At 41.5% G+C, this 27,527-nt stretch overlaps 1 protein-coding gene across 7 annotated transcripts in view; it reads right to left on the reverse strand.

The window, feature by feature from the left end:
- Nucleotides 1–27,527, reverse strand: part of CUX1 (cut like homeobox 1) — a 358,862-nt gene that overhangs the window by 98,360 nt on the left and 232,975 nt on the right. For all 7 annotated transcript variants that reach the window (XM_086624375.1, XM_086624373.1, XM_086624374.1 and 4 more), the window contains one exon: nt 6,304–6,352. In XM_086624375.1, the coding sequence (XP_086480501.1) occupies nt 6,304–6,352 (49 nt within the window). The remainder of the gene's footprint in view (nt 1–6,303; nt 6,353–27,527) is intronic.

Below are 27,527 nucleotides of genomic sequence, written 5' to 3' on the forward strand. Positions count from 1 at the left end.
TGAACGGCAAAATGAGATACTTACAAGCAAAAAAAGTATAACCTTTCCCTTAAAGTCCCACCAGCCCAACTATATTTCCTTATTACATGCTAAATTCAGTGCTCTACGTGGCAAAATCTTCCTGTGGGCTCAGAGAGTGTATTATCACAAGCAATTCTGCTGGAGTTAATGAGCCCGGTTACGGCAGTAATCACCACGCTTCGTTTTAGGCACTTGAAGTCGACATTCTTCCTTGCAGGCTGCTGCAAAAGCTACGTTTCTTGGAGTACGAGATCAGTTAAAGCACACTGGTTCAATGTGCTTTAATTTTCTAACTTTTGAGATATAAAAATGTATTTTAAAACCTTTAAATGACCCTCGCTTTCACAGAACAACAGTGAGGTTATCAGAAAACCTGGGACATGAAAGACTCTTCAGGGCTCTGGCACCTATTTTTTCCAGCAACGAAGAATCACATGAAAAATAGAAAAAACCTCCAACAAACAGAAGAGGTTGAGTTGTCTTCACTCTTGTCTTCAGGCGATTGCACTTTCCTTTGCACTCTGAAAGGCTGCCAGATAAATGTATTCCCAACTGAAAGCCAAGCATTTACAGGAAACTCCTGTGTTTGTATGAAAATAATATTAACCATATTTTGCCTTTATACAGCACTTCTCTGTGCAAGGATCTCAGTGCGCTTTTATAAAGCAAATGTTATTATTCCCATTTTACAGACAGTGAACTCACAGGACTCAGTGAGTGACCTCATCTGCTACAAACCAGCACGAGCTCGCTGAATTCAGCGGGGCTATGGCCCACCACGAGAGCAGAGGATCCAGCTCATTGCAAAGGGAGGCGGAAATAAAAAGCAAATACTCTGGCAGCGTCTGTGGGCAGTGCCTGCACTAGCCTTGGTGCAGATGAAGGAGCCACGTCAAGACGAATACCCTTCTTCGTGGAAACACAAAACCAAGGATTGCCTTGTCACTGGTTCTGTTATCACTGGTGGGTCGGAGCAAAACCCTCCTGCACAGCACTTTGCACTACCTCTACTGCGTCGCATTTGTGTTGCTAAGTGAAAGAGGAGAATTTATTCCATCTGCTGCTCAAAAACATGCATATTTTATAGCAACCTCACTTAGTGGAAGTATCTTTTTCAAACCATTTTCCAATGTGATTCGTTAGACAGGAAGGTACCGTACCCAATGAAATAAAAAATGATCTTCAGAACAGCATTTCTGCTCAAATGCCCTGGTGAGGTTTTCTTTCTACTTCTATAACAGGCACTGCTGTATGTATTTTAGTGGTAGTTTGGTTAAAAAAAAACGCTTAAACTCACTAATCCTTCCTCTACAGATGTTAAAATCTAACACTACATTTCTGTGGAATAAACTATTTTGATCCCATTTAGATTCTTTAATAAATGGTTACCTATTTTAGAAAGAGCAGTTGTTCTTTTATTGGTAACAGAAGTTTCTGTATTTGACTGACTTCCCCTAGAAAAAATAAGAAGTAGAAATCTAGGAGCACTATCAGCACTGTGAAGATGGAAAGAAAACCAAGTGAAACATTTTGCTTTTCCAAAGGGATAACATGGCACAGACACAGAAGGAAAAAAAAAAGAGTCCTTTTTCTATAGCTTTCACAATAAGGTCGACCAAAGAAAAAGTCCCGTATTTTCTTTCAGTTATTACTCCCAAAATCTAAAGATACCTATATCTGAGTCTGTTTTTCAAATTGATTTCCTCCTCCTCAAGATTAAAAAATAGTAACACAGGATCAACCAACTCTAATCAGAGTTCTCTTTTTCTTCTATAAGTGAAAAAGCACTTTTTTTCAGGAAGCCCAAATTACAAAGCCCATTAGACTCTTTTTTTTTAAAAAAAAAAAAAAAACGACAATGTGAACTGTATGTATAAAACCAGTAAGCAGACCTGGATACATCAATGACATAAAATCATAAACTCAGACTCAATATTAAAACCTGAAAATGAGCCTCCCTCTCTTTTTTTTTTTAAAAAAAAAAGTAAACCACACCAAATATTTCTGTTTTCAGAACACAGGAATTATTCTTTTAAACAGAAACCTCAGTTTTTCTCTTGCATGACTGGGTGATTGCAGGTTGCTAGATGAAGTATAGAAACAGAGGATAATTCATTTGAATAAATTTGTCATCGCAAAGATTCGTGACTTACTGCTGCAAACACTTAACCAGAAAGGTGTAAACTTGAAAAGGTACAGGAAAGTGCTAACTGTAAATATTTGTGTCAAATACACATTCACACAACTGTAACTGTTGCAAATGCAGAAAAGTACAGGGGAGCTTCATTAACTTCACTGATCGGAAATTATAATATTCTGGGAATCAAACAATAAAAAATTCAAAGATGCTATATCCCAAACTATGATAAATCATTTATTTTGACAAGTAAGGGTAGTTTAGTTTTAATTATTTATTATTATACTTCGTAGCATATCAGAAAATATGCAGTGATTTATTGTGCAAAATGAAATCTTAATAAAATGAGTCCCTTCCTCAAACTACAGGATTATTAAATCTTCATGGAAACACGAGGCTGAACTCCTGGGCTATTTTCCTTACGGAGCTGGCGGGTTAGTACAGTGAAAAGAAGCCATTCTTCTTGCATTTAGTCATATTTTGACTTCAGCTCTCGACAGACCCAAGCCATCCAAGCCACCCAGCCTCGGGGATGAGGAGAAAGTTGGAGAGGGATAACAGACCCCCCAGCTGCTGCTGCCCACAGCTCTCCTGCTGCCTTGCAGAGGACACAGTTGCATCTTACTGCTAAAGCAAGAGGGGACTATTGGCTGCAGAATTTTGGCTCCTGCTAAAGCTAATGGCTCCTCCAGGCAGGCGTGGGTAGACCAGCCATAGTAATGTACTATTCCTGCTCTTTTTGGACTGGTTTATAGCTCTCAGGACTTCAAAGTGGAAGGATTACTTCACAGGCCACCACTGACACCCACCTCCCAGCCAGCACCCGCCTCACCCTAACAGTGGGTGTAAACTGGTGCACTTAAATTATTCTGTTTGAGCTTTGGCAGTCTGAATGAGATGAGCCCCGCTGCAAAACCCCACTCAAGACCTTGCACTGAGCGCCTGGATTAGCAGCTGAGGAAGGGCTGTCACCTCGGCACCCGTCCTGCCACCTCCAGCACCCGCCTCCAAACCCTCCACCCCAGCTTGCTCTGTCTGCTCAAGCGAGGGATTTATTGCTCTTATTGGTTAGGATTATGGTTTTGGGGAAAATTCAGTTTTCACCTTGCGTTAACAACACAATGGAGAGAAACCGAGCTCTGCGGTCACTACCCCTTCTTCTTTCTAAGCAGAACATTGCAAAGCTCGATGGTATTTTCAGGTAATTATTTCTACGAGCTAGTAATTTCTTCTGGAGATGACAGCACACAAACAAGCCCTGAAAGCTCCTGCATGAAACAATCTGAAGATCCAAATGAGGAAAAAAACAGTGTGAGAAGAGAGGTGATGGAGTCTGAAGACTACAAAGAATGGTCCATACTTCATCCAACGGGATACAAGGGTGGGAATTAAAACATCATCTCAGTCCCTGTGGCTTTCATCACCCAGAACACAGACACCTGAATCAAAGCCAGTGAGTACATCCAACCCCTCGTTACTGCAGAACTGGAGAGCGAGATGGCACTCCCCACCTCTTCTGAGAGCCAGAGAAGTGTCCTCACCCAAAGCAAGGCAAGTTTGGAAATGCCAGCTCTAGATTTAAAAAGGGCAGTAACTGAGAAAGGGATTTTCAAGAAATATCAGATATATAACAATTTACAGCAACTATTTTGCACATTCGCAGTGAAAACATTTTGCTGTTCTGTAAATTTCTGCTCCGAATCCCAGTCGTTTGGGTCCAGAGCAGCAAAACATCACATCAAAATCAGCAAGGCAGTCTACCCTCAAAGCAAGAGTCATGCTGAGCATTACTCTTTAAAGGTAGCCTTAATAATGGGCAATAAGTACTTACTGAAATGGTAAAAGGAAATGTTAATTTAACTATTAAATACATAATTATGTTAAGTACTTGTTTCTGCAACTGTAACACTTCAGCCTGATGCAAACTCACTTTCTGGCCTGTGCAATGCATTTAATTTCTTCTCATTTTTTTTCAACTATAAAGAGGTAAAACATAGGAATTGCTGCTAGAAAGATTACTTGCTTATAATTTATAGAAGTGTTTTATAAAGGCAAAGCATCACAGAAAACAAGGGCTAGGGGCATGTTTTAGCAAATCAGCTGAGCTACTCCAGCAGCTCACTGCTGCTCCTCCATCTTCCCCTTCCCTGTCCCCTCCAAGGCCACATGCTGCCCTGGTGTCCCTCATCTCAGTGTTGCTGCTTCTCCGACGTTTTGTTGAGCTGCCTCAATTTGCTAAACCCACAGAAAACAAACCTGGCCCATCACCCCAGACTCAGGCCTTTCTGCAGTTACTGAGCTCAATGGACTCAACGAAGGGTCCCCCAGTTGCAAAAGCTGCTGTTAGGGAGGGGACAAGACCACAGCAGCTGGGATAGGGAAGTAGAGGAGGAGGAGGTGGGGAAAAGGGAGGAAGATTCACCTCTTCTGGCTTTAAAACAGCTCAGATGAATTGCACACTGATGTTTACATAGAGATTCAGTTTGCTGAATCACAACCAATCTAAGGGTTATGCACATAAGCAGTTACAATTTTTGACCAATTTAAAAAAAACCCAAAGCCAATAAAGCCAAAAAAACCCCACATTGCAGGTTTGTTCCAGTTAGATAGGAAAATATCTTTAGCATGTCTATACAAATAAATATATTCCATTTTAGTATGGCAATGAGGAAATCAGAAATACCTGTTCTTTAACTACAACCACCTTCCTACTCTGAGAAAAGAAAAAACCTACTGGGTAAATGATTGCTACAACTTTGCAAAACATACTGCCTTTGCAAAAATCACAAAATAATTATACCAAAACATCTTTAACACCTACATCATTTCTAAAAAGTCTACACATTTTCAAATAATTACTAGCACTTTCATAAATATTTAATGCTGCCTACAAAAGTTCCTTGACAGAACTAAAAACCCACTGTGCAAAACCCAGTTTTCTTTTACTGACTAAATAATCAACCCAACAACTTAAAAATCTGCCTTCTGCTTCATTAGTATTTTTCCAATTTATAAAGAACTAATGTAAAGGACAATATACTTGCTGTACTTGTCAGCTGCACCAGGGGAGAGTGGAGGCTGAAAGCTGATCTAGCAAAAGGAAAAAGACAAAACAACCCAGCAGCTGGAGGGGGGGTTAGTTTTCAACAGGATCACCTGGTCTGGCTCATGGTCTGGCTCCACAACCACTACTGGGAGCAGGAGATGTGCAGCAGGAGCGCGTGGTGGGGAAGGAGGCGCAACCATTACTCCTGGAAGTGCTCTTAGGAAAGCTTCAACTGGATCATAAAACCACAACCTGAGAGACCTCAGATCTGTAATCTCTGATCTTACCTGACAGAGGGATTAACGAAACTCATTGATAAGCAAACGCCTGGCTGAGGTTTCCCTCTGTGAAACCATCACCCATTGCATCTATCACCTGTGAATCCTGCGTGTCCATACACGTCTCCTTCCTCACCTCAAACAGTCACTCAAAGCACAGACTGGCCTGGAAGGGCACTTTGCTTGGGTGTTGGGATTGTTTGGTTTTTTTTTATTTTGAAAAGCTCTGTATGATTGTGCCACTTTCTTGGGAGTGTGCCCACTGTGAGGGAACCAAACCAGCATCTGCAGGAACAAATTACAACTTCTTTGTTCTCCTGCATGGCACACTCTGATCCAACCCTTGCTAAAATTTAATACATCAATAAAACCTATCAGAAAAGGAAAGAAAAAAAGAAAAGTCCAAGGGAAGTCCACAAAAGCTGGAGCTGCAGCAGAAGGTCAGGCCTCCCTAGGCTGGGCTGCTGGCAGCCCTGCTGTGGGACAGAGGCCCTTTAATTTGGGTAAACCAGTTACCTGCATGTCTGAGTTGGGGGTCAACATGATGGATTTGGAAACATAAACCCAAGAATAACTATAGCTGGAAAGTTTAAATTATTAGAAGGTAAATATTTGGCAAGCACCAGTCTACTGTGCGTGCAATCCTTGCAGAGTATCCCCACAGAGCTCTATTTTTCTCTAAATTTGCATATTTTCTTACACTTCACAGTTATGACTGCTAAGTGCATATGAAAGAACTGTCATGAAATCCAAACGAGAAGGCAAAAACCAAAATCAAAGTCACACTTAGAATTTTAGGAGGGACTCATTTAAAATCCTACCTGATTTGCTCTTTCAAGGTCTGTCATGATCATCTCGATTTCATCAGCCCTGGGAGAACAAGAGAGCAGAAGTACTGTTATCACATGAAAAATGCCTGCTGTATGCGTTCATGCACCGTACAATTGCAACATTCATACAAACAATACCAATTTTCTTTTTTTTTTTTAGAAGGACACAGTAAGACTGATCAGCCAATCTTCCGACTGGCGAAATCCTCTTGGGTTTCAGCTCTGTGCACTGGTTTGCAAGTCTCCAGTTCCTTTGACTGCTCCCTTTTTGCAGTGAAACAAGTATATCGATATCTGAGCATATTCATTAGATTTTTGAAGTTCTTACTCCCCAGTCTTCTGCTGAAGGGCAGTGTCATCTTTCCTGTGTGTAAAGGTGCTTCACAAGTGGTAACTATGGAGAAGTCAAAGATTACAGTTCTTCGGTCAACTACTTGCATACGTGTACACAAAAGTAGTCTGTTACAGTGTACCTAGAAGTTTGGTTCTAAATTTGGCTAAAAAAAAAAAAAAACCAAACCAACCCATGAGGTCACAGCGACCAAGAAATTTAATTTTACATTATGCAGAAAAGAGTTTTTTGACACAAATTTATGAAACTCTAAATTTAGACTCAGGCTCTTAATGCACTTTACAAAGCTGAATAGGAAAGTCCAAGGATTGAAAACTATATAAATAGTCAAGGAGAAATAGATCCTTCACATCTGTGTGTTAGGTGGCAGCTACCAGCCCTGACCCTTCAAAAAATCCAGCATTTCTAAGACTTCGCTCACACAAACAGATCCAATCCTTAAGCAATCTTTTTTTATCATCATGCTGAACCATGGGCCCGTATTTCACACTCACGCTCTCACCTGCGAAAGGTACCAGGAAAAGGGCCTACAGACCTAACAGTATGTTCTGTATCGATATAATAAGACATAATACTTCTCCCCAGACATTCTGCCCGTCTGCCTCTGGACCATACGGAAGCAATAAACAGTCTCCTCATCTCCTACCAACAGCAGCTTTAACCAGCAAGTCCTTTTGCAATCTGCCATCACCACAATGTCTGTTTTTTGTTTTTAATCTGTAGCAGATCCTTATCAGTAAAAGCTGTGAAATACTGGAATTTCCTTCCTTTGCCGATGCAGAAAAGTCAGGGTTTGTTTTTCTGCTGGTCCCACAGAAGATCCATTTTTCTATGCAGGTGCTTGCTGGGAAAGATGCTTAATTGAAGTACATCAGGGTACTGGCACACTCGACGCTGGATCATTACACTGAATATTGACTCACTCTTCAACAACATTTTAGGTTTCTGCGTGCACACTTAGGGAAATGCAGTAAAAGATCATAATAAGTAAATGTGTATGTATATAAATTAATGGGAAATTATTTTTAATTACAGCCTTTAATGTTGTCGGGGCAACATGAATTGCCTTTTGAAAAAATCTTTTGGACAATAATGGAAAACAGATTTACATGTGCAGGAGAAGCTAATGTGCTCTTACTTTGGAAAGAAATCATGCAAGTGATGTTTAGAATTAATAATAAATAATAGACATTAGTTACTGAATTGAACAAGCACTCCTTGGGCAAATAAGGAACCAAAGTGTGCAGAGAGTAGCCAGGAGACTAACCTGGACAGGTTAACATAAGCCTACAATAACTCTTTTGATCTCTTTAGCCTCTGCAGTTGTGAAATATCTTTTGTTGTAGCCTCCAACCCCAAAATACTTGTTAACCCTCTTAAAATGACAGTATTTAACATGGAAAAAGTGTCCCTAAGACCGTGCAAGTGACCCCATCATGTATCTGTAACAGAGATATGAGGGAAGAGAGCATCCTGACACACACACACACACACACACACACAAATGTTTCCAGCATTTACAAATATTTTTAGCCAGGATAGTTTAAGGATCCTCTTTATATAAGCTTATGCATTCAGGCTGAATTTATGTGTGAATGCCTCAGGTTATATGGAGCCAGTAAATGATGTCTGGATTATGTCACGGGCCTCCCAGATCAGAGCTGGGAATGTCCCGACTCAACACGCTGGCTACGGCTTAAGCGAATCCAGTTTCTGCTCGTGTCTCTGTCGGGTTTGGGGAACAATAAAATCACTGCCTTTCTCCCCAAACAGGGGGTGCCAGGTATCTGCCAAAGGTCTGAAAAACTGCAGAACCTGAGAAGAGCAGAGGACTCAGAAGCACAAAACCCTTGGACCGGGAGAGGAGGAGTGCCCTGCTTTGGGAGCAGATGGGGTGTTTTTCAGTTCAGCCACGGGAACTTTTTTTTTTTGAGACAAGAAGATGATGCAGAAGAGATGAGTGAGAAGAGGTAGAAGCGTGAGGGGGTCTGGACCCATCGAAGGACCCTCAGCCATCTTCAAAGGTCCCAGAGGCAAGTGAAGGGAGCCAAGGGTAGGGAAACTGTTGAAGACAGCAGAGCAAGAGAAAGAACAAGAGAAAGAACAGAGGGGTGTCCGAGGCCAAAGGGCCAAGGGGAGATGGGACCAAGAGCAGTGAAGCAGAGCAGCACCCCGGGGGGGCAGCTGAAAGGTGCACGGCTGCCAGTAAAACAGGCTGAAACACAGGACGTGCCTGAAAAATGAGATGGAAGGAGTCAGGACAATCGTGTATTTAAAATGGACAGAAGTATTCGTACCGGTATTTGTATGCCATTTTGGCTGGGGTCAGGATTTAAGAGCTCTATTACAGCACTGGTATACGCAGGCAATTACAAAAAAAAAAGCGACCGAGGATATAGAACGCCATAAAAATGACATTTCTGCCCTTCAGCGCGCACAGATAATTCTGACTGAATCCAGTGGAAGTGTCAAACTGTAGCCAAGGGCAAAATTGTCCCTTTGTCCTTGTATCCAGACACACCAGCTGACTGATCCTGAGCTCCTTTCCCTCAGACGTTTTTTCTACCTAGTGCTTCCGCACCCGATCTGCCTGCCCACACCTAATAAAATGATGCAACAGCTCCCAAAAAACGCAGGCAGAACATCTCCAGCCTGGCAGTCTGCAAACCAATGGGCGTTAATGCTGCAACCATAAACGTTATCTTTAAGTAAAGTAATGAATTAAATTACTCTGTATTCTTTCCTAGCACGAGTGTCAACAGCATTCAGAAGAATCTTCAAAAGGAATTCAGCCTTTTCATTTGAAAAGCTCAACTACCACGTCAGTAGCTGGCACTCAGCAGTCTAAAATCACTTTATTTGAGACAGTCTCTAATAGCTACATTCACTGTTTGCTCAGCAGAAGTATTTATTATAAAATAAATCACAGTTCTCACACCTTTTACGCACTCGCAGAAAGAACGTGCGTTGATTTATCGTTCACCAAGCACCGTGCGGAATTCAGACCCGCCAGGCACGAGGAAACTCCACTCTGGCCCAGTCCCACACGGGGCACTTTCTGTGTATTCACCACCCGCCACATTTGCTCATTTTCAGCCCTTCCTATTTCAATATTTCTCTTTATTTCAGCAGAACTACTTGACAGGCAAAACACCCCCCAGCTCGAGGCTGCGGCACCTTGTCCTGCAGGTTTGCACTGGCCTCCTGGTGGGAACCTTGCAGGGAACAAGGGCCAAGTTCAGCAAACCCGCGGTTACACCGACCCTACACTTCCAACCAAAGTCATTCCAGGTGAACTAAACACACTTATAAAATACACAGATCTGATCATTTTACTTTTCACCTTTTTCATTCCTGAAGCACCAAGTGACTCGGCCTCTTGCGAGCGCCTGGATTCCCACATCACCCCGAGAGCCGATGGAAAGGAGAAAAACCCTAAAGCTCTGTCTGTCTTCAGCTAGATACAGCGAATGAGGGGAATTACTAACAAAAAAGACCTTTTGCTAAGGTACAGTGGTTTACAGCAGATTTCTGCTTTGCAACTCAACATTATTCAGGATTTGTCAAGCATGATACTTTCTTAACATTAAAAAAGGCAATGAGGAAAAGCGTGGGTAAAAGCTGTTTTCAGGAAAAATATAATCTACCCTGTGTTTCCTCATCCCACAGATAGTATAATCATTTCTCTGATCTAATTCCTTATAACCTCTGTGCTAGAGGAAAAGTAATCATGTAAGCAAGACAGTTCTTCAGTCTGTATTACAGATAGCTTGCTCTAAGTTTCAACACTTCCAGGCTAAGGAATTTAGGAAATCAAATCTTAAGCCCGAGCATTTGGAGCTACAGAAGAAGCATCACCACGTAAAAAGAATCTGAACTGTGGAGACAGCATGACCAAGAAATATTCTATTATTTCTTCTCTTGCTACTGTGTTTGAAGCGAAAAACAAAATGCATTAAAAGCTAAAGATTTTACAAGGTGTAAGCTTTTACCAGTCATGAAAGAGCCCTCTCAAAGCTAACATGGCATCTATAAAAAAACAACTTAAGGAGTTTTTAAAAAAACCACCCACTTTTCAATTTAATTGCTCACGGGAAATAAAAACCCCAGAAAGGCTCAATTTTCTTTTTAAGATCAAGATAACCGATTAGGTTTGAACAGCGTAACATGCAAGCAAATTCAAGAACTGGTAACATGGAATAAGCTCAGTTCTTTTTCTAAATAAAATTAAATCAGATGAAAACCCTAAATACCATGAAGCTATTCATTTGCAAGCAAGAAGAATCTGCACTTTATGATTAAAATCCAGTTGATCCAACTTCTTCATTTAGATACCAGCTTAAAGAGGCAGAAACAATTCCTTTTTTAACATGACAAGTGAATGGTTTGCCAAATCTTGTGGCTACAGCCCCCGAAACATTCAAACTTACTGAACCTTGAAGGAAACTGCTGTTGGATTCTTTATACATGGAAGAACTGAAAAATACAGATGACACTTTTGAAATTGCAGTCAGTGGTGTGGCCAAGAAACTTCACTAGCAGGGCAGATTAATATTTTGGGTTGGCAAAAACCAAACAACATTTTTTCCCACACATTTGTTTTCTTTAAAAACACATTTAAGTTTACTGGTCAGAGCAAATGGTATATGGAGCCACTGGGGCTTGTTAAAGTGTTCTAATTACTAAAACATTTATGCAGGCAATCTCAAACTAAAAGCACATATTATCAACTAATGTGCATTTATGTTTAATTAAGAAAAAAAAGAAAAATCCTACTTGTAACATATATCCATGATCATCACAGAGCAGATTTTGGCCAAATTAGGTAAACATCTTAGCCTCTTAAAATTAGAAGCAGTACAACCTAGTACTTTGTTAGCACAAGACAAAATGGGAAAGTTATTTCGGACGTTTGGGAGGGGAAGAAAAGAAGAAGGGCCGGAGCATTTGATAAAAAAAAATAGGCACAAAAAAAAGTGCAGCACACTGAATTTTTTCAAGTCTTAATAAAATTTTTATCAGGGAAGGTCCCTGGGTCTAGGAAGGAATTTCGGATCATGAAACAATGTCAAAATTGCCTGCAGCCCAATGATCGCAGCGTTCACTCGGGGCACAACAGCATTCCAGCATTTGAATATTCAATTTTATTTTTTCTTTAAGCAAAAAAGAAGCATGACAAATTTCCTACCCAAATTCAAGACTTTCTAAGCTCTGCTGGTAGATGCCCTCGCCTAATCCCTGCACCTCAGTGACCATGCCAAGGTGCCCGCGGTGCTGGCTTGCCTGACTTCCAGGAAAGAAAGAAGAACCAAACTCTTTGACACTCTTATAAAGTTTCCAATAGAAGGTAATATTAAAAAACCACTAATTATATTTTTCTTGCATCACTACACACACAGTTCAGGCATTTCAGAATTCATAATCAAATAAACATCCACATGAGATAAATCCACCTTTATTGCTAATACAACCTCCAAAAGTAAGAGAAACGAGTTGTACAAAGAAAGAAAAAAATGTTATTTCAGCGTAACCAGTATAGCATATCAAAGGGCAAGAACTCACATACTTTTTACTACTAAGTTCTCAAATCTACTTTTCAAATTGCAAGAGCTATAGGTTAATATTTTCTTTCACAGCAACCCTCTAAGGATCTTCAGATCAGATAATCCTTTTTCCAATGTCATATAAATCCAAGCCTCTTGTAAAAGAATTTCTCTGTTCAGGGATTCATAAATCCACCAACTTTAGTAATGAATTGGGTGTTTCCTTTCCGAGGAACTCAATTGAAGAAAAAAATCCTCTCTCTGCTAAGCACTGGAACACTGAAGGCTTTAAATTGAGAGATCAAAGAAAGGCCGGTTTCAGGTGCCCCAGCGATTACACAACACGTCATCTGGGTTAATCTGGGGAATGGTTAAATGTCCACCATACATTGTCCAGACCCCTCTTTACACTTCTCCTATACTGTATCAAGTTCTTCCCCTAGCGACAAGGAGGCTCAAATGATAACTTTTTCAGGGTTTGGTTTTTTTTTTTTTTTTATTTTATTAGAATTAATTCTTGTTTCTTCTCTCATAGCTTTGTATCCATGCAGTGCACGGCATCCAGACCGAAGCTGAAAAAATAAACTAAATCTCACACAAATATTTCTCATTAAGGACACCAAGTTAGTATCGTAAGTACCAGGATCAAGCAGTTGCACCAGCTGCAGGTATGATCTTCAAATAAATGATACCCTAGGCGCTTGAGAGATGTCAAGTGATCATCAAAAATTGATAAAGGTTAAAGAAACTGCTTATAAAGCGCAAGATATTATTACCTGGACAATACAATAATCATCTCAATCGTTAGCAGGAAAAGACTCTACACAATAAAACATCTTTCAGTCCACAGAAAAACTGCTTTCCAAGAAAACCTGCACAGCACTTTGTTTTGTCTTTCATGGCTTAAGTCAGGATTTCAAGGATAAGAAAATCATGTTTGCAATTATGAAGTTTTAAACACAACAGAAATCAGCTTTATTCCAGCGATACACTAGGGAGCAGAGTTTCTAAAGATCAGCAGTGTTTTCTTAATCATTTCTACAAAGAGAGAAATTGATATGAGTGACACTAATTGATATGCTCAATAAAATATAAAGAGGAAAAATAAGCATTATATGTAACAGATAATGTTAACTCCTAGAACCCCAGAGCTGTAATTCCCACAGCGTTACACACACATGACCTTGACACACTTTGCAAACCAGAGAACAACGCTGAACATAAGCAGCTGGAACAAAGCCAACGTGTACTGGTTGTATTAAAAAGTAGCCCAATATATCAACAGACGGTACAGCTTTTTTATTTGATGGCAATACTATTTTCTTACGTGGCAGCTATTTACATATTTGCACCACAGCCAACGTGAATCTTGGCTCCCCATCCTGCCCAATCCTCCATTTAAACATCTCTTACTCAACTTTCGTTGAGTTTTTCTCTCCACTAGAACAGGTCTCCTGTGAACTCTCTGTCCAGCCATCGCGCTGCCCGGTAACAGAGAAGAAATGCAATAACTCCTTTTTCTCCCAGTCTCATGCTCAAACATGTCCTCTTTCACCCCGTGTCTTTGCTTTACCCTGCAAAGCCCTGTGAGGAGTGTCCAAATCAGCGATTAGGAGTGTCCAGATCATTCTAGGTTTCCTCCCACCTCAACTACTCGTGACAATCCTTTGGGCCATAGAGGAGTTCAAAGAAGGCTGAGATAAGTTTTGCACCCAAAATTTGCAGAAACAAATAACATTGTTTAGCCAGACCTAAAAATCAGTTTCCACTAACTTCGGAGGGAGCTGGTGAGAAGTCTGCAACCTCATGAGCTGTTGGCTCATGCTCCTGCAGGTTCTAGTACTGGCAGGCAAAGAGGAGCCCCCACAATTCAGTTCTGGTGTAATCATTCTGACCTGTCTTTAGAGACTATGGAGAAAAGTAGAAAGAACTTTCTGATGATTAATTTTTGATGTATTTATGCCTGAATCCCACCTGCATTAACGTCCCGAGATTGAGATACTGCACTAGTATCAGTACAAACCCACCAGATTTGCAGGATCAAGTCCTCAGGGTGAGGGACACGATCTCCAGGTTCAGCTTATGCTGAATATTCATGCTCAGAGAAGCTGATTTAGACAAACAAACAATTCCACCTGCTTTCCTGGCCACTGCCAATCTGCACTGTGCTCTGCCCTGGGTAGCAGGAGTCACTGCCTGATCCAATACTACGGCTCTGAGGATTTTCTAACAACACAAGATGACATAGATGCAGCAAACTCTCTATTTCCTAGTGCCTCCTGTTACAAATTGAAAGAGCTTGCTGCAATTCCCCTCTCCTGGCTTCTGTTGATTCAATAACGTACCAGAATTTAAACACAGACACCCTTCCCTCTCCCTCACTTGCACACAAAGCACATCAAAAGCATGGAATTACTCCTGACTTGGCCTTGAGCAGCCAACATGATGTCAATTTTACATGTTTTATAAAGCAACAGCATGTAGAAAGCAACTCAAATGCAGGTCATATCAAGCATGTGACCCACAGAGCAATCAAAGACTGCCTGAAACTGTCATTCAAGGTTCAATCATCTCCTTGCAGGAAAAATGAAACATCTGTGGCCCAGAGAATTAAGTTATGTATTGCATAATTCATCTGGTGTCTGCCACAGCAGCCATTTTAATGCTCTAGTGATAAACACGTTTGATTATTTTTGTTTTGTTTCCTGTCGCCTCCATGGTATTTCTATTTATCTACCCATACTACAATGCATACTGGAGATAACAAATACACAAACCAGTGTTAGAGGCGGCTGATAAGACGTGGAAAATCAGCAGTCTTATTAATCACATTAGGGTGGCATCATTATCAAACCTTATGTTCCCCGTAACTGTACTTATTTTGGTTCTTCGGGGTACACTCTATATTAAATTTGATGATGAAAAATCCTTGTTTCCCAAGGATCCAAACATGAGCTTTAGAGGTCTTCCTAGTAGAAGGCTGCTCTCCTCATACACAAAGCAAGTTTCTCATTGTTTCTGAGGTTTTCCATCCCCTCATTCCTTTCTGATCCCGGCATAAGCAGGAGGAACGTGCATCTCACACCAGACAATGCAGAGGACTCCTCTCTGTTCGCTTATTCCACTAGTGAGTTTGGGGTTTGCACTGTGAGAAACCCTAATCTAAAGCATCTCTGCAAAGCCATTTGGGGAAGTGATTGTTTTACTAATGGGAGCTTGGCTCAGTTTACTCCCAAACTTGCAAACCCTGACACTTTCTCACCCGCCATGAACTTCGCTGACTTTCAGAACATGTCCCTGCAGAGCAGGTGGGAACTTCCACACTCTGGGTCCACGCTCTGCTGCCCAGGCGTTTATTCCTGTTGCCAAGAGTTGACCATTTCTACAGTCTACTCCTAGAGCTTTAGGTGTCAATTTGTTACACAATTAAACACAGCAGCTAGCATTTAATAGACTTGGTCAATTCCAGCTTGCCCCAAAAAGATGCTTTGCACTGGCCTAAAAGAGGAAAAGAAGTTAACAGCCTCTGAAGTGGTGGAATCAGACATATTCTTACCCATTTTCACGATTTGGAGTCTATAGGATTCCCACAGTGAGCAAAACCCTCACTATAAAGCAATAAGCCAGCACTATTACAAAACCTGATTTGGCAGACCAGAGTTTTCACCTGATACCCTGACAGCTTGCATGCTGCTTCCTGTGATGCTCTACATGGAGGTGAGTCAGTGGATAAAATAATACATTCTCCTGTAAGCCCAAACACAAATAAAGCACTGTTTCCTACCGATTGTTTCTATAAAGTTGTTTAGACAGTATCTATTGTAATAATATCAGCTGTCCCATCTGTGCTTTGTCGCTGCCCCCCATTGCTACTTCCTCCTGCAATATTTTGAGGTCACTCCCTTATCCCTGAAATGTCATCTCTTCACCTCCCAGCCCACAAATGGAAATACAGATTATGGATGTTTTCCAGCAGCACATACATGGCTGATGAACCAGCAAGTGGAGAGGCAACTGCTGCTCTCTCAACCTGCAGCCCTCCACTCAAATGGATTATTTGTCTGTCTTTCCTACCCACTCCCAGTTCCTACCAGATTCACCAGAGCTCCCTGTGCTGGGGATTCCTGTTGAAGTCAATCATCGGCTTCCGAGTTAATTTGGGAGGGGAAGTGGCGAACTGCAAACGGATCACCCAGCAGGCTGGCAGTCCAACACACCAAGAGCTCATGGAAGCTCCATTTCCTTAGGAAGCCGGATGAAGGCTGTGGGCAGGCAGTGCCACTGTGGCTGCACGTGCACGGACACACAAACAGGCTGCTCTGCTCCCACTGCACAAAAGCAGAACTTGGCATTTTTTATTTTGCTTGAAAAAAATGTATAACAAAGTGTAAAAGAAGAACTTCCTTAAAGACCAAGCCTTAACTGATAAACTCTGCTGCTCTACAACTCGCATAAGCTATTTTATAATTGTTTCTCCAATTATTATTATTATTATTATTATTATTATTATTTAACTGATGATAGATAGATAGATAGATAGATAGATAGATAGATAGATAGATAGATAGATAGATAGATAGATAGATAGTTTGGCATTTTGGAAATACAGCAACTGCAACAATTTACTGATTTTTACTGACAGAGTTAAAATAGATCATTTATTCAAAATTAGATACCTTAATTGGAGGCATCTTAGGTGTCATTCTTTTTTATTTGAATGGCATACTTTAAACGGTGAAGAATCAGCAGGAAGAAGTGTCTGTGCTTGATTAAAGATCCTCTAAAAATATACACAAATATTTTAACTTAATAATGTCACTAGAGTTACAATGTGTAAAATGAGTACACACATCTTGGCAAGGTCATGGGGTTCTTCTGCTCTTTTTTTTGGTTGGGGTTTTGGGGGGTTTTTTTTAGAATTACCATGTCACACCTGAAAAATTACTTCAGGTTTCAAGTAGTTACAATCCCAAAGTGAACAATCTTCCCTTGTTATACATCAACGCTAAAATCACACATTTGTGTATGTTTGTTTTCTTTAAAACAAAAATAACCTCAAAAATTGGACACTGTTCACAGTTTTTACTATAGCAACATACATATTCCAGATTCATCTTTAGGAGCTTCTTTGCAGAGACACTCAGCATCCTTTTCCCTAACGGCTGAAAGAGCTGAGGAGCTCAGAAATTTGGAAAATCTAGGTATCTATTAATTTCTCTCCTTACTTATTCTGTACCTTTGCCCATCACTGTAAGAACCTATAAAATGCTTTTCTTTAACTTACCTCAGTCTACATTCAGTGAAATAGATTTAAGTCAGATTGAAAATAAAACAGTACAGTAAGCAATTTTATGTACAGGTGTCACTCCACAGGCATAGATCAAGGGAAAATTACTGTTTACCACCACAGCAATGACAGACCACCAGCTCATACCTTGTGGAGAACAGTAATTTTCCAGTGGCCTGAACATGTATTAAGGTAAATATAACAGACTAAAGAAGAGAAAGCCATACCTGTTTCAATTTTAGCTGAGAAGCTCAAGTTCTCTAAATTATCCGTCCCCTCTATCCAGTCTGACTTCGGTAACTGGTACTACAGAGCATATAGGACAACATTCTACGTGGTCTTTTGACGGATTTACTGGCATGAAACAAGATAAATATATGCACAAGGACAATAATCTCCGGTTTACTACTTCTTACCAAGCTGCTTCCATATCCCTCCAAGCTCGTTTACTGACTAGCACCCAAATATGACAATATCCTGCTTCCCTACATTGCCAAATGCACCTGGAGCATCTGGTCAGTGCTTTACGATGGACAACGAAAAGGCATTATTTAGTGATAGAATCTGGATAAAAACGCAATTTATTTTTACCTTTTGCCTTTATGTATGTAAAGGACACGCACATTGTGCAAAAGAAAAGCTCAATATTGACTCTGCAGTAACACAGCATTCAAGTGGGAGATGTATTTGGGGAATGTTTTAGATGCTTTCGGCTTTAGAATTGAATATAGGTGACGTGCCTATTCTCTGCTAGCTACTCAAGCAAGTACTTCCTTCTGGCTATTGAAGAAAACAGCATTACATGGTCTCTGATAAAGGCAAATGACGTCCTTCTGTCCAATAAATGGACTGAAAACAGCATAAAGCATGATGGGAGACACGTTTACTGTACATTTCCAGTAGTTTTACCTTTCCCATGAGCTACGCTGAAGATTAACAACCAGGATGATTGCTGTCTTTATAATAATGTATCCAATTACCAATATGGTTTTCTCTCTCCCCAATTTGTTCCAGCTTTGCTTTGAATGGAAACACTCCTGTCAAATTGCAATCATGTCACCGTTTTGCAGTTTCAGTTTATAGCTATCAACAGCATGAATCTTGCTGACCTGAGTGACAAAGCTGCAAAAACCAGGCAGAAAGAACCAAAGGAGGGAACGGGAGACTACAGAATAGAGAAAACAACCTGGAGGAAGGAGAAAAGGCAGATATTGTCTAAATCTGCACAAGCAGCACCAGTTCATTATTACTTAATGGAGACTGACGCCTGAGACACAGAACGACCTCCTCATCTTCAGACGAAAGAGCTGCTGCCTTCCTCTCCCATCCCTCCTCCAGATTTGCTCTCACACCAGTGGGGCATCCTGAGAAGCCAACTCAGCCTCCAGTCGCCCTCCGGATCTTTACTCGGTCCAGGAGCTGGATGGGAGGTTGGTGACAACTAGACGCTGTGCTGGTGTGAATCAGAGAAGTTTCACTGAGTCGCTTGTACCAGCAGAGTATCCAGCATATTTTAGTTTTACTGAATATCTAATCAGTATTATATAATATTTTACTGAATATATATATCTTTGCTGAATACATAAAGCTGCTCAATTCTTTTCTAACTTAAGCCTCCAGTTGTATTGGATTACGAGAGACGCTCACCAATATGATTGACAGACTGTCTGTCTACACGGAATCTAAACTAGATTATTAAACTGGATTAAACTAGATTATTTATCCCTGTTCCTTGCAGGGGGGTTGGACTAGATGACCTTTGAAGGTCCCTTCCAGCCCCAACCATTCTATGATTCTATGATTAAGACGGTGAAATTACTTCAAATAATCCTTCGTGGCAAAACCCAACAACACTAGGTACTACTGCAGGCCCTTGTCGGACCACAGCGCCGTATCTTCTCATTTAACCTTTTGCAATTTGATTTGCAGAAACACTTTTCAAATTCTCTATTTCCCTCTCAACAGTTGCTTAGCCTTTAAAACACCGCTAAAGTACAGCAGCTCCAGGCTTGACAAATATTGCAGCCTGTGGTATCAAATATTGCTATTTGATTATTCCGTTTCAACAGCGAATACAACAGGTTTAGTACATCTACGGAAGGGCAGTCTGAACTGGAAATCATAGTTTTCTGTTGCTGGTGACAATTCTTTGACGTTTCTACTATAACCAAAAGACACGCTGATGTCAGAAGCTTCTTCAGTGGATGAAAACTATCCTTCCCAAACGGAAAAACCAGCTGTGGACCAGAAAGGAGGTAAGACAACACCAATCCACCTCTTGGATTGGCCTCTTTTTTAATGCAGTTGTGACTCTCTGAACCAATGAGTCCTACAGCTAGAAGACAAGGATTTGCTTAATGAGCAAGTTCACGCTGTTTAGCTCTTCCATGGCCTAACACCCTGCCCTGACTGCTCTCAGGAGGTAAAGCTAAGTTCTCAGGATAAGCTAACCACACCTCAGTCACCTCTCCCTCCTGCTGCGGCACCCACATTTCTCCAGGTGAGACATCCTCTGCCCGGCTCCGTGGTCTCACCTGCAAGACCTGGTGAGCTGGCCTGATCCATAAGCTGCCAAGCCGGACATGCAGGCAGAGCGTGGACCTACACTCCAGGCTCCATGCTCGGTGGGACACCCCAGGAACACACACCAGGTGCAAAGACGCAGCTTCGTTGTCCTCAGTTTATTGGTTCAGTTAGGCACCCATCTGGAGCACGAACTGGTACACAGGCACAGCCACAGAGCAGGGCAATTTCCCTTTCTTTTACCTTAAGTGGACAGTTTGCACATCAGTTCCTGCACTGAATGTGCAAAAGCTTCAAACTTCCCAAACAAGCGTATCTAGTCTTCCCCTGTTTTCTCTAGGCTTAGCTCCTTTTACACCATCAAGGAGTAAATCAGTAACTGGGGGATCCTCACTTTGCTTCTCAAGTGTTACACAAACAGAGCGGATGGGGCCAGACGTGCTGGCCCCTCGAGCTGCACACAGCTCTGCCGCCTTCCCCACCGCCTGCACGTTGGAGCTGCATCATCTTCCCAAGCTCAGGGCCGAGGCCAACACAAAACTTCATCCGACATCGTATCAGAAGTAAGACCACCCTGCTGTCACACACTGAAAAAAATGGGTGGGAGAGGAAGGTCTATACAGGCAGGATGCACTAATACATTGTAAAGCTCATGAATTTCATCCGGGTACTTTTTTTTTCTTAAATTTGTTCCCAGAAATGGTCAATAATGAAGTCTTCCATGGGCCCTGACCATGTAGCTTATTTTAGGGTATTTGGTCCAGCTAACTCACTACAATACCAATGCTGTGTAGGCAGAATCATAGAATCATAGAGTGGCACAGGCTGGAAGGGACCTTAGAGATCATCGAATCCAACCTCCCTGTCATGGGCAGGGACGCCTCTCAACTAGATCAGGCTACTCAAGGCTCCGTCCAACCTGGCCCTGAACACCTCCAGGGAGGGGCATCCACAACTTCTCTGGGCAATTTATTCCAAAGTCTCACCACCCTCGTACTGAAGAATTTCTTCCTAAAATCTAATCTAAATCTGTTCTCCTTCAACTTAAACCCATTTCCCCTTGTCCTATCAGTGGACACTCTTGTAAAAAGTCCCTCCCCAGCCTTCCTGTAGGTTCCCTTCAGGTATTGGAAGGCAGCTATTAGGTCCCCCCGAAGTCTTCTCTTTTCAAGGCTGAACAATCCCAGCTCCCGCAACCTGTCCTCGTAGCAGAGGTGCTCCAGCCCTTGGATCATCTTTGTGGCCCTCCTCTGAACACGCTCCAACAAATCTATGTCTCTCTTATGGTGGGGACACCAGAACTGGACACAGTATTCGAGGTGGGGTCTCACAAGAGCAAGTAGAAGGGGAGAATCACCTCTCTTGACCTGCTGACCACGCTTCTCTTGAGACATCCCAGGATGAGGTTGGCCTTCTGGGCGGCAGGAGCGCACTGCCAGCTCATGTTGAGCTTCTCATCTATAAACACCCCCAAATCCTTCTCTTCAGGGCTACTCTCAACCCACTCTGTGCCCAGCTTGTATTTGTGTCTAGGATTGGCCCGACCCAGGTGAAGGACCTTGCATTTTGACTTGTTGAAGCTCATGCAGTTTGCACCGGCCCAATTCTCAAGCCTATCAAGGTCCCTCTGGATGATGTGTATAGGGGAAAAATGTTAAATAAAAAAAGTTTAGTTAATACAGATACCAGACAAAATATTCACCAAAAAGTGGTAACAAGAAGCGTTAAAGGCCAAGGCTTATCTACCATACCTCACCCAGAAAGACAGTTGAATACTGACCTGGGTGAGAACCGGCATGTGCCCGGCACGTCTCACCACTGCCAGCTAACTGCCTGGCTCCGCTCCACGCAAACCCAGCACCACGGCATCACTGATGACGAGGCGGTGACAAAAATCAATCCACCAGGCAGCAAGACAAATAAGTCATCTGTATCACAGCTAAAATATGTTTTTGATCAATAATAGAAAATTAACTCCTACTCCTTTGCCAAGAAAATAGATTATTTAATCAGAGTACGGACAGATAGAGATGTTACATAATCAAAAATAGCTCACTCCGCTATATTTAGTGGCCACTGTCTTTCAGTGAAGAGGGCAAAAGTACACCCATTATCAGTTACAAGCTCTGTACTGAAATGGTTTTCTGATGAGTTAAGCTGGTCCAACATACTTAATGTCAAGATATTGTATATTTAAAACTACAACGACAATGACAGTATGAAGTCAATGAATAGCGAAAAGAAAGTCATTGCTGTCCCATGGACAGATCTCCAACAGCGTGAGGAGGATCAAGTCCCAGCTAAAACTTATACACCAGGGGATCTACAACGGTGATTTCTTACCTTTCTAACTTTCAGACTACCTGGAGTTTTCCACCAAAGGATGAAACACTAGCACAGCACATTTACTGTTTATGACTGGTTGCCTTTCACAGTTACTTCTGTGATCTCTCAGCAATAACCAGTGGAATTGCAGGAATTTGCAGAACATACAGAAAATCACTGATCTCGACCATCAACACAGAGCTCACTTAATACTGCTGCAGCCTGACTGGGCACACTGTGTGTAGCTAAGAGCCCTCCACCATTTCCGAGATCCACAGTATCTGAATTAGAAGCTCAAAGAAATGCCTGTCCATGGGTAGTCCCCAGATGTGAAAAACACTCTCATCAACGCGATCGTCTTTCCTTGCCTCCAGCTTCCCCACCAAACAATAAACACTAGAAAACACGTGCAACTGATGCTGAAGTCAAGCACCTCTAGCTTTATGGTTTCCAATACAGAAAAATTCAAATAAGACATCAGAAAAACCAACAGTTAAACTAAGGGCTGGTTTATAGGCCTTCCACACTTAAATAAAAGTGAAAAAACCCCCACTGTTCCTAAATGGAACACGGGTAAAACAATGTTTAGTAGAATAGCCAGTGATTAACATTGGTAACTACCATTTCTTGTATTGTCTGAGTCTCAAAACCAAGTAACTGTATCGACTGGTGTTTGTGTCGGGTTTATAGAGCTGATTCACTCAGCATGGGTGTCCGAGACACTGAGCGCAAAGGAGTCACGGAAGATGGTGATTGTGCAGGGCCACGCTTTTAAGGTGTATTTTTTTCCTGGGACATCCATTTTAGACATTCAAGAGAAACAAGAACTTCATGCAGACAAAAAATTCTTAGTGATCACAGAAATGTAAGAAAACAAACCGTATAAACAGAAATCAAACACTGCTGCTTCAGTGTAACAGATACCTCAAAGATCCCTCAACTGTTTAGGAAAGCTAGAGAGGAAAGGAAGCATTATGCCCATTAAAAATAATAATAATAGAAGATAATTATAGCTGGCTCCAAATGTTAACAATTTAATAGTTACAGGATCAAAGTACTGTAAATGACTAATGCATGCAGCAAATGTATTCGCAACAGCGTACAAAACAAAGCCCTTAAAAGTAGATAGCTCCAGAAAAAAAAAAGATCAGTTGTTTTATAACATAAGCTCTGAAGTACGCGACATCGAGAAAGTCTCTGTATTATCTTCCCTTTGTGACTGGCAACAAGAACATCTCCTTGATTTGCCAAGATGACGAAAGACCAACAATGCACAATTCGGGAGCTCCAGATACCCGCATGAATAGAGCAACAATGTTGTATCTTTTCTTGAAAGAATGAGACACGATGAGTGAATTTCTTCTATCTGCACAAAAAGTCACAACATATTTTAAGACACTCAGCATATGTCACGCCAAGTAAAGACTGCTGACAAATTTAAGTGACTGCAAACTGGGATAACTAACAAACCTCTGCTAATTATTTACTATTTGTCACTTCGTGTGCACATTTTTTGCCAGCAATATTCACAAACACAACTTTAACCCCCACCTCCTCGCTGTGACTACAGCTCTACTTTTAACAAACAATCAGCATTTCTCCAAATAATTAATGAAATAGGTACATGGAAATCAATCCAATCACCCAAAAGAGCGTCTTGTAAACAAATACTAATTTCCTGTTTACTTTTTTCAACTACAAGAAGCTCATGTACGCACAACCGAGCAGCCCCCAGTTACAGGTTTAAGCTGCTTGTTAAAAACGGACATTTCTGCCCCAGTCTGTGCGTGCTACGGCAAAGACGGGAGCGCGCCGGGGTGGGCCCCGCCGGCGGGACAGCTCAGCCTCCAGCCTGAGCCTGGAGCCAGCGAGAACACGGAAACATTTCCTTCTCCAAACATGCCCACATGGAGACCATCACTTATCTTCCTAAACAAACAAACAGCAGCGCAGGGCACTCCTTCCTGCCTCCGGCTGGGCACTTCCCATGGCTACGGGCTAATGAGCAATGTCCTTGCGGCTCGGTGGCAGGGGCTCTGGGCACCCATTCATCAAACAGGGAATGAACGGAGCAGTCACAGCTAGCAGTAGCCTTCTGGCCCTCATTTCCTTCGTGGATGATCTGCTACTGAGCTAAAACCAGCAGCTCTGCTAGCTAAAGTTTACAGTATATTTTCTATTCCCAAAGCCAGAAATTCTGTTCAGTAATGCTTTCATTCAATTTGCTCACCATGCTCTCTGTTGATGAATATATCTGATTTCATGTAAATGTGATTAAATAAATCAGACAATGCTAGGCTGTATCAGTCTCAAGAGGTTCCAGTTCAAGATGTGAAATACTTGCCCCAATAAGCACAACTTGAACTAAACCTTGTGCAATCTGGATTTTTATTAGCCTCTTAACCTCGAAAAACCTCTGGTTGCCTCCCTGTTTTTGTTAATATGAGTGCAACATCAGAATTACAGATTTTGCATAAACTGCCACACTGATTCAAAGGCTTTCACAGTATTTGAGGACTGAAGAGGAAGGGATGGGAAATGAAAAGGAGAAATAAAGAAGATGGAAAAATTCCTACAAATTATTTTGACTTATTTGGAGCTCGCGGCTCTTGGCACACAGAGGGATCAGGTAACAGGGAAACGAGTGCTGTGGCTGACATTTTCAGATAACAGAAATCAAAAGGAACAACTCTGAAATCCAGGCCGTTTATAATCAGTTGTCTGCACATGATGTTACAGGTCTAATCTTAAGTAGTCTAAGTGTTAAATCTTCATCTGCTGTGCAGAAGTTCACGTTACACCATTCTCTTTGAGAAAGAAAGGAACATCAGCCAAAGAATACAGTGATCCCATGCCACATACTCCTTGTAAAACAAAATAATACTTTTAAAATGTATCAGTTGAAAAGCAGCATGATTTAAGAAAAGGAACTGTGTCTGCAAGTAGCAATGTCACCTTCCTCTGTCATTCCCCACCAAGTTCTCATTCTGGGACTAGCAAAATGACTGCTGAAGATGACAAGGAGTCATCTTCAGTTCCTCCAGCACGACTGTCCAACAAAAATTGGTTTCTACCTTCCAGGTACTAGGGCATGATATGCAAAGGACACTTACTCTCTATGAAATTAATTTCAGATAGACCAAAAAAAAACCCACTCCTCCTACCACAGATTATCACATCTTCATGTTGGGTGCACCTTCTGACGGGAGGCATGAATGCTGCCCATTAATCAATAAGCTCCCAGTCCTCTGCTCACAGAGCACTTTGGCAGCGGGGTGAAGCATCTCCCAGTCTATGCATTTCTGTGACGAGTCTGGAACTGCAGTCCATGGATGGAGCTCTTCCTGCCCAAGGAACAACTGCTGCCACCAAGGCGATGCTGAGTTTGCACTTAACTAATAAATTAAGGCTCATCCATACCCCAAAGGGGCTTTGTTGCAAACAAATTTTGCATATGAAATGGCAGACAATGCACCAGCTGAACGCTGAAACAGAGAAGCTGTCGGTATCTTCAGCAAGTTAGGGACAACACTGAACTAGGCTTTAAGCAGAACATCACTTTCTCTGATATCATACACAGAAGCTGCTATTTAATTAAAACTAAGCTGCTTAAGCCATGAAACTGGCAAACGGCTATACCACACGACTTGTCAGTTGTTAGCATTCAAACAGCAGGAGTGGTTTGTTGTCACACTGGATGGCAAGTTGCAATGCTAATGCAATTTCCCCACTGGCTCCACAAATCTAAACCACCCCAGGACTGTGAAGTTATTAAAAGTGCTACTGTATATTACTGAGGAATACTTTCTTACCATGATTTTCAAAGACACCAATATCATGCACTCTGCTGCAATTTAATTATTTCAACTCCTGCCCTAAAAATAAAAGCCGTTCCAGTCATTTACTTGCATTTTTAAAAGTAGAACTTATATTAATTCTGGCTTTGAGCCCCAAGTTTAAGCAAGTCCAGACAGAGCCTCCTGATTCTGATCCTGTATCTCAACATCAACATTAGAACGCATAACCTACTACAGCAGCTACTTTCCTCTGATTACATGCAATATTTAAAAAAATTTTAAAAAAATCTATGTTTTATCTTGGGTCAGTAACAGGAAAAGATCATTCCGGCCTCGCAGGCAAACTTCAAAGCCCCAGAACATGAGCATCACCCAAAGCACCTAAGCTGAGGCACGCCAGAAGACCCTTGTTAGCTTATCACCAGGATTTGGGTCAAGACAGGGAGCATCAGGCAGAGGCGTCTCTGGAATTCAGCGTGGGAGACGCTGTCTCTTGCTCCTCTGCAGTCTTTGTTCCCTTCCCCCAAAAGGGAAGGACAGTGGTGAGGAACTTGAAACAGTTAAACTCACTGAATTTGTTGATCTCTTAACTTCCTCTGAGTCATGCTCCTCAACTCTACCACTATGCATATAAAAATCTGCTACAACTCATTAAATAAATATTTCCACTTTGGCTCAGTAAAAGCACAAGACTCCCACATTAAAGCACCACACAGGTAAAACCATGAAAAATGCTATAATGATTAAAGTTGCCCATTCCAGTGAGTTATAATGCCCATGCTATGGGGCAGTCAGTGGTAATGCAGCATTATTATTATGACAGATGCCGTGCGCATCTTTTTTCCTTTGGTGTGGTCTCCAGGAAAGAAGAATATTTCCATTCATCACAGAATGACCTAATGGATGGCACTGGTCAGCAAATGCATTTTATGTGCTTCTATTTATGTACATTTATTTTTGCAGGCTACAATGCAAGCATCAGAACAGCACTTCCACTTTTCTATCCAAGGACTGAAAGACTATCCACATTAATAAAGTCCTGCCTTACCCCATGTGCCCTTTTTACATATGGCAAAACTGAGTCATCAGCCTTCTTTTAGGTAACGTGCTTGACACAACAAAAATAAGATGTAGAGCTAATTACTAGTATAGTACATGAAAACAGGAGTGTCCTTTCCACAAGACAAAGTCTTAAACTAAATTTTCTATCAAAACACAGTGCTTTTTTATAGAAGTAAAGTTAATAGATGCCTAGAACTAGTGAATGAAGTGATGGGATCTCTCTGCATTTAGTAACAAGCCTTGAAAACCTTAATCTCATGAGTCAGTAATAACAGTGGAGCAAGTAAAGACCATCTTGGGTCTCTAATCAATAAGACCAGCTGCTT

This window comes from Tauraco erythrolophus, chromosome 21 (genome assembly GCF_009769465.1).
Source record: "Tauraco erythrolophus isolate bTauEry1 chromosome 21, bTauEry1.pri, whole genome shotgun sequence".
NCBI lineage: Eukaryota > Metazoa > Chordata > Aves > Musophagiformes > Musophagidae > Tauraco > Tauraco erythrolophus.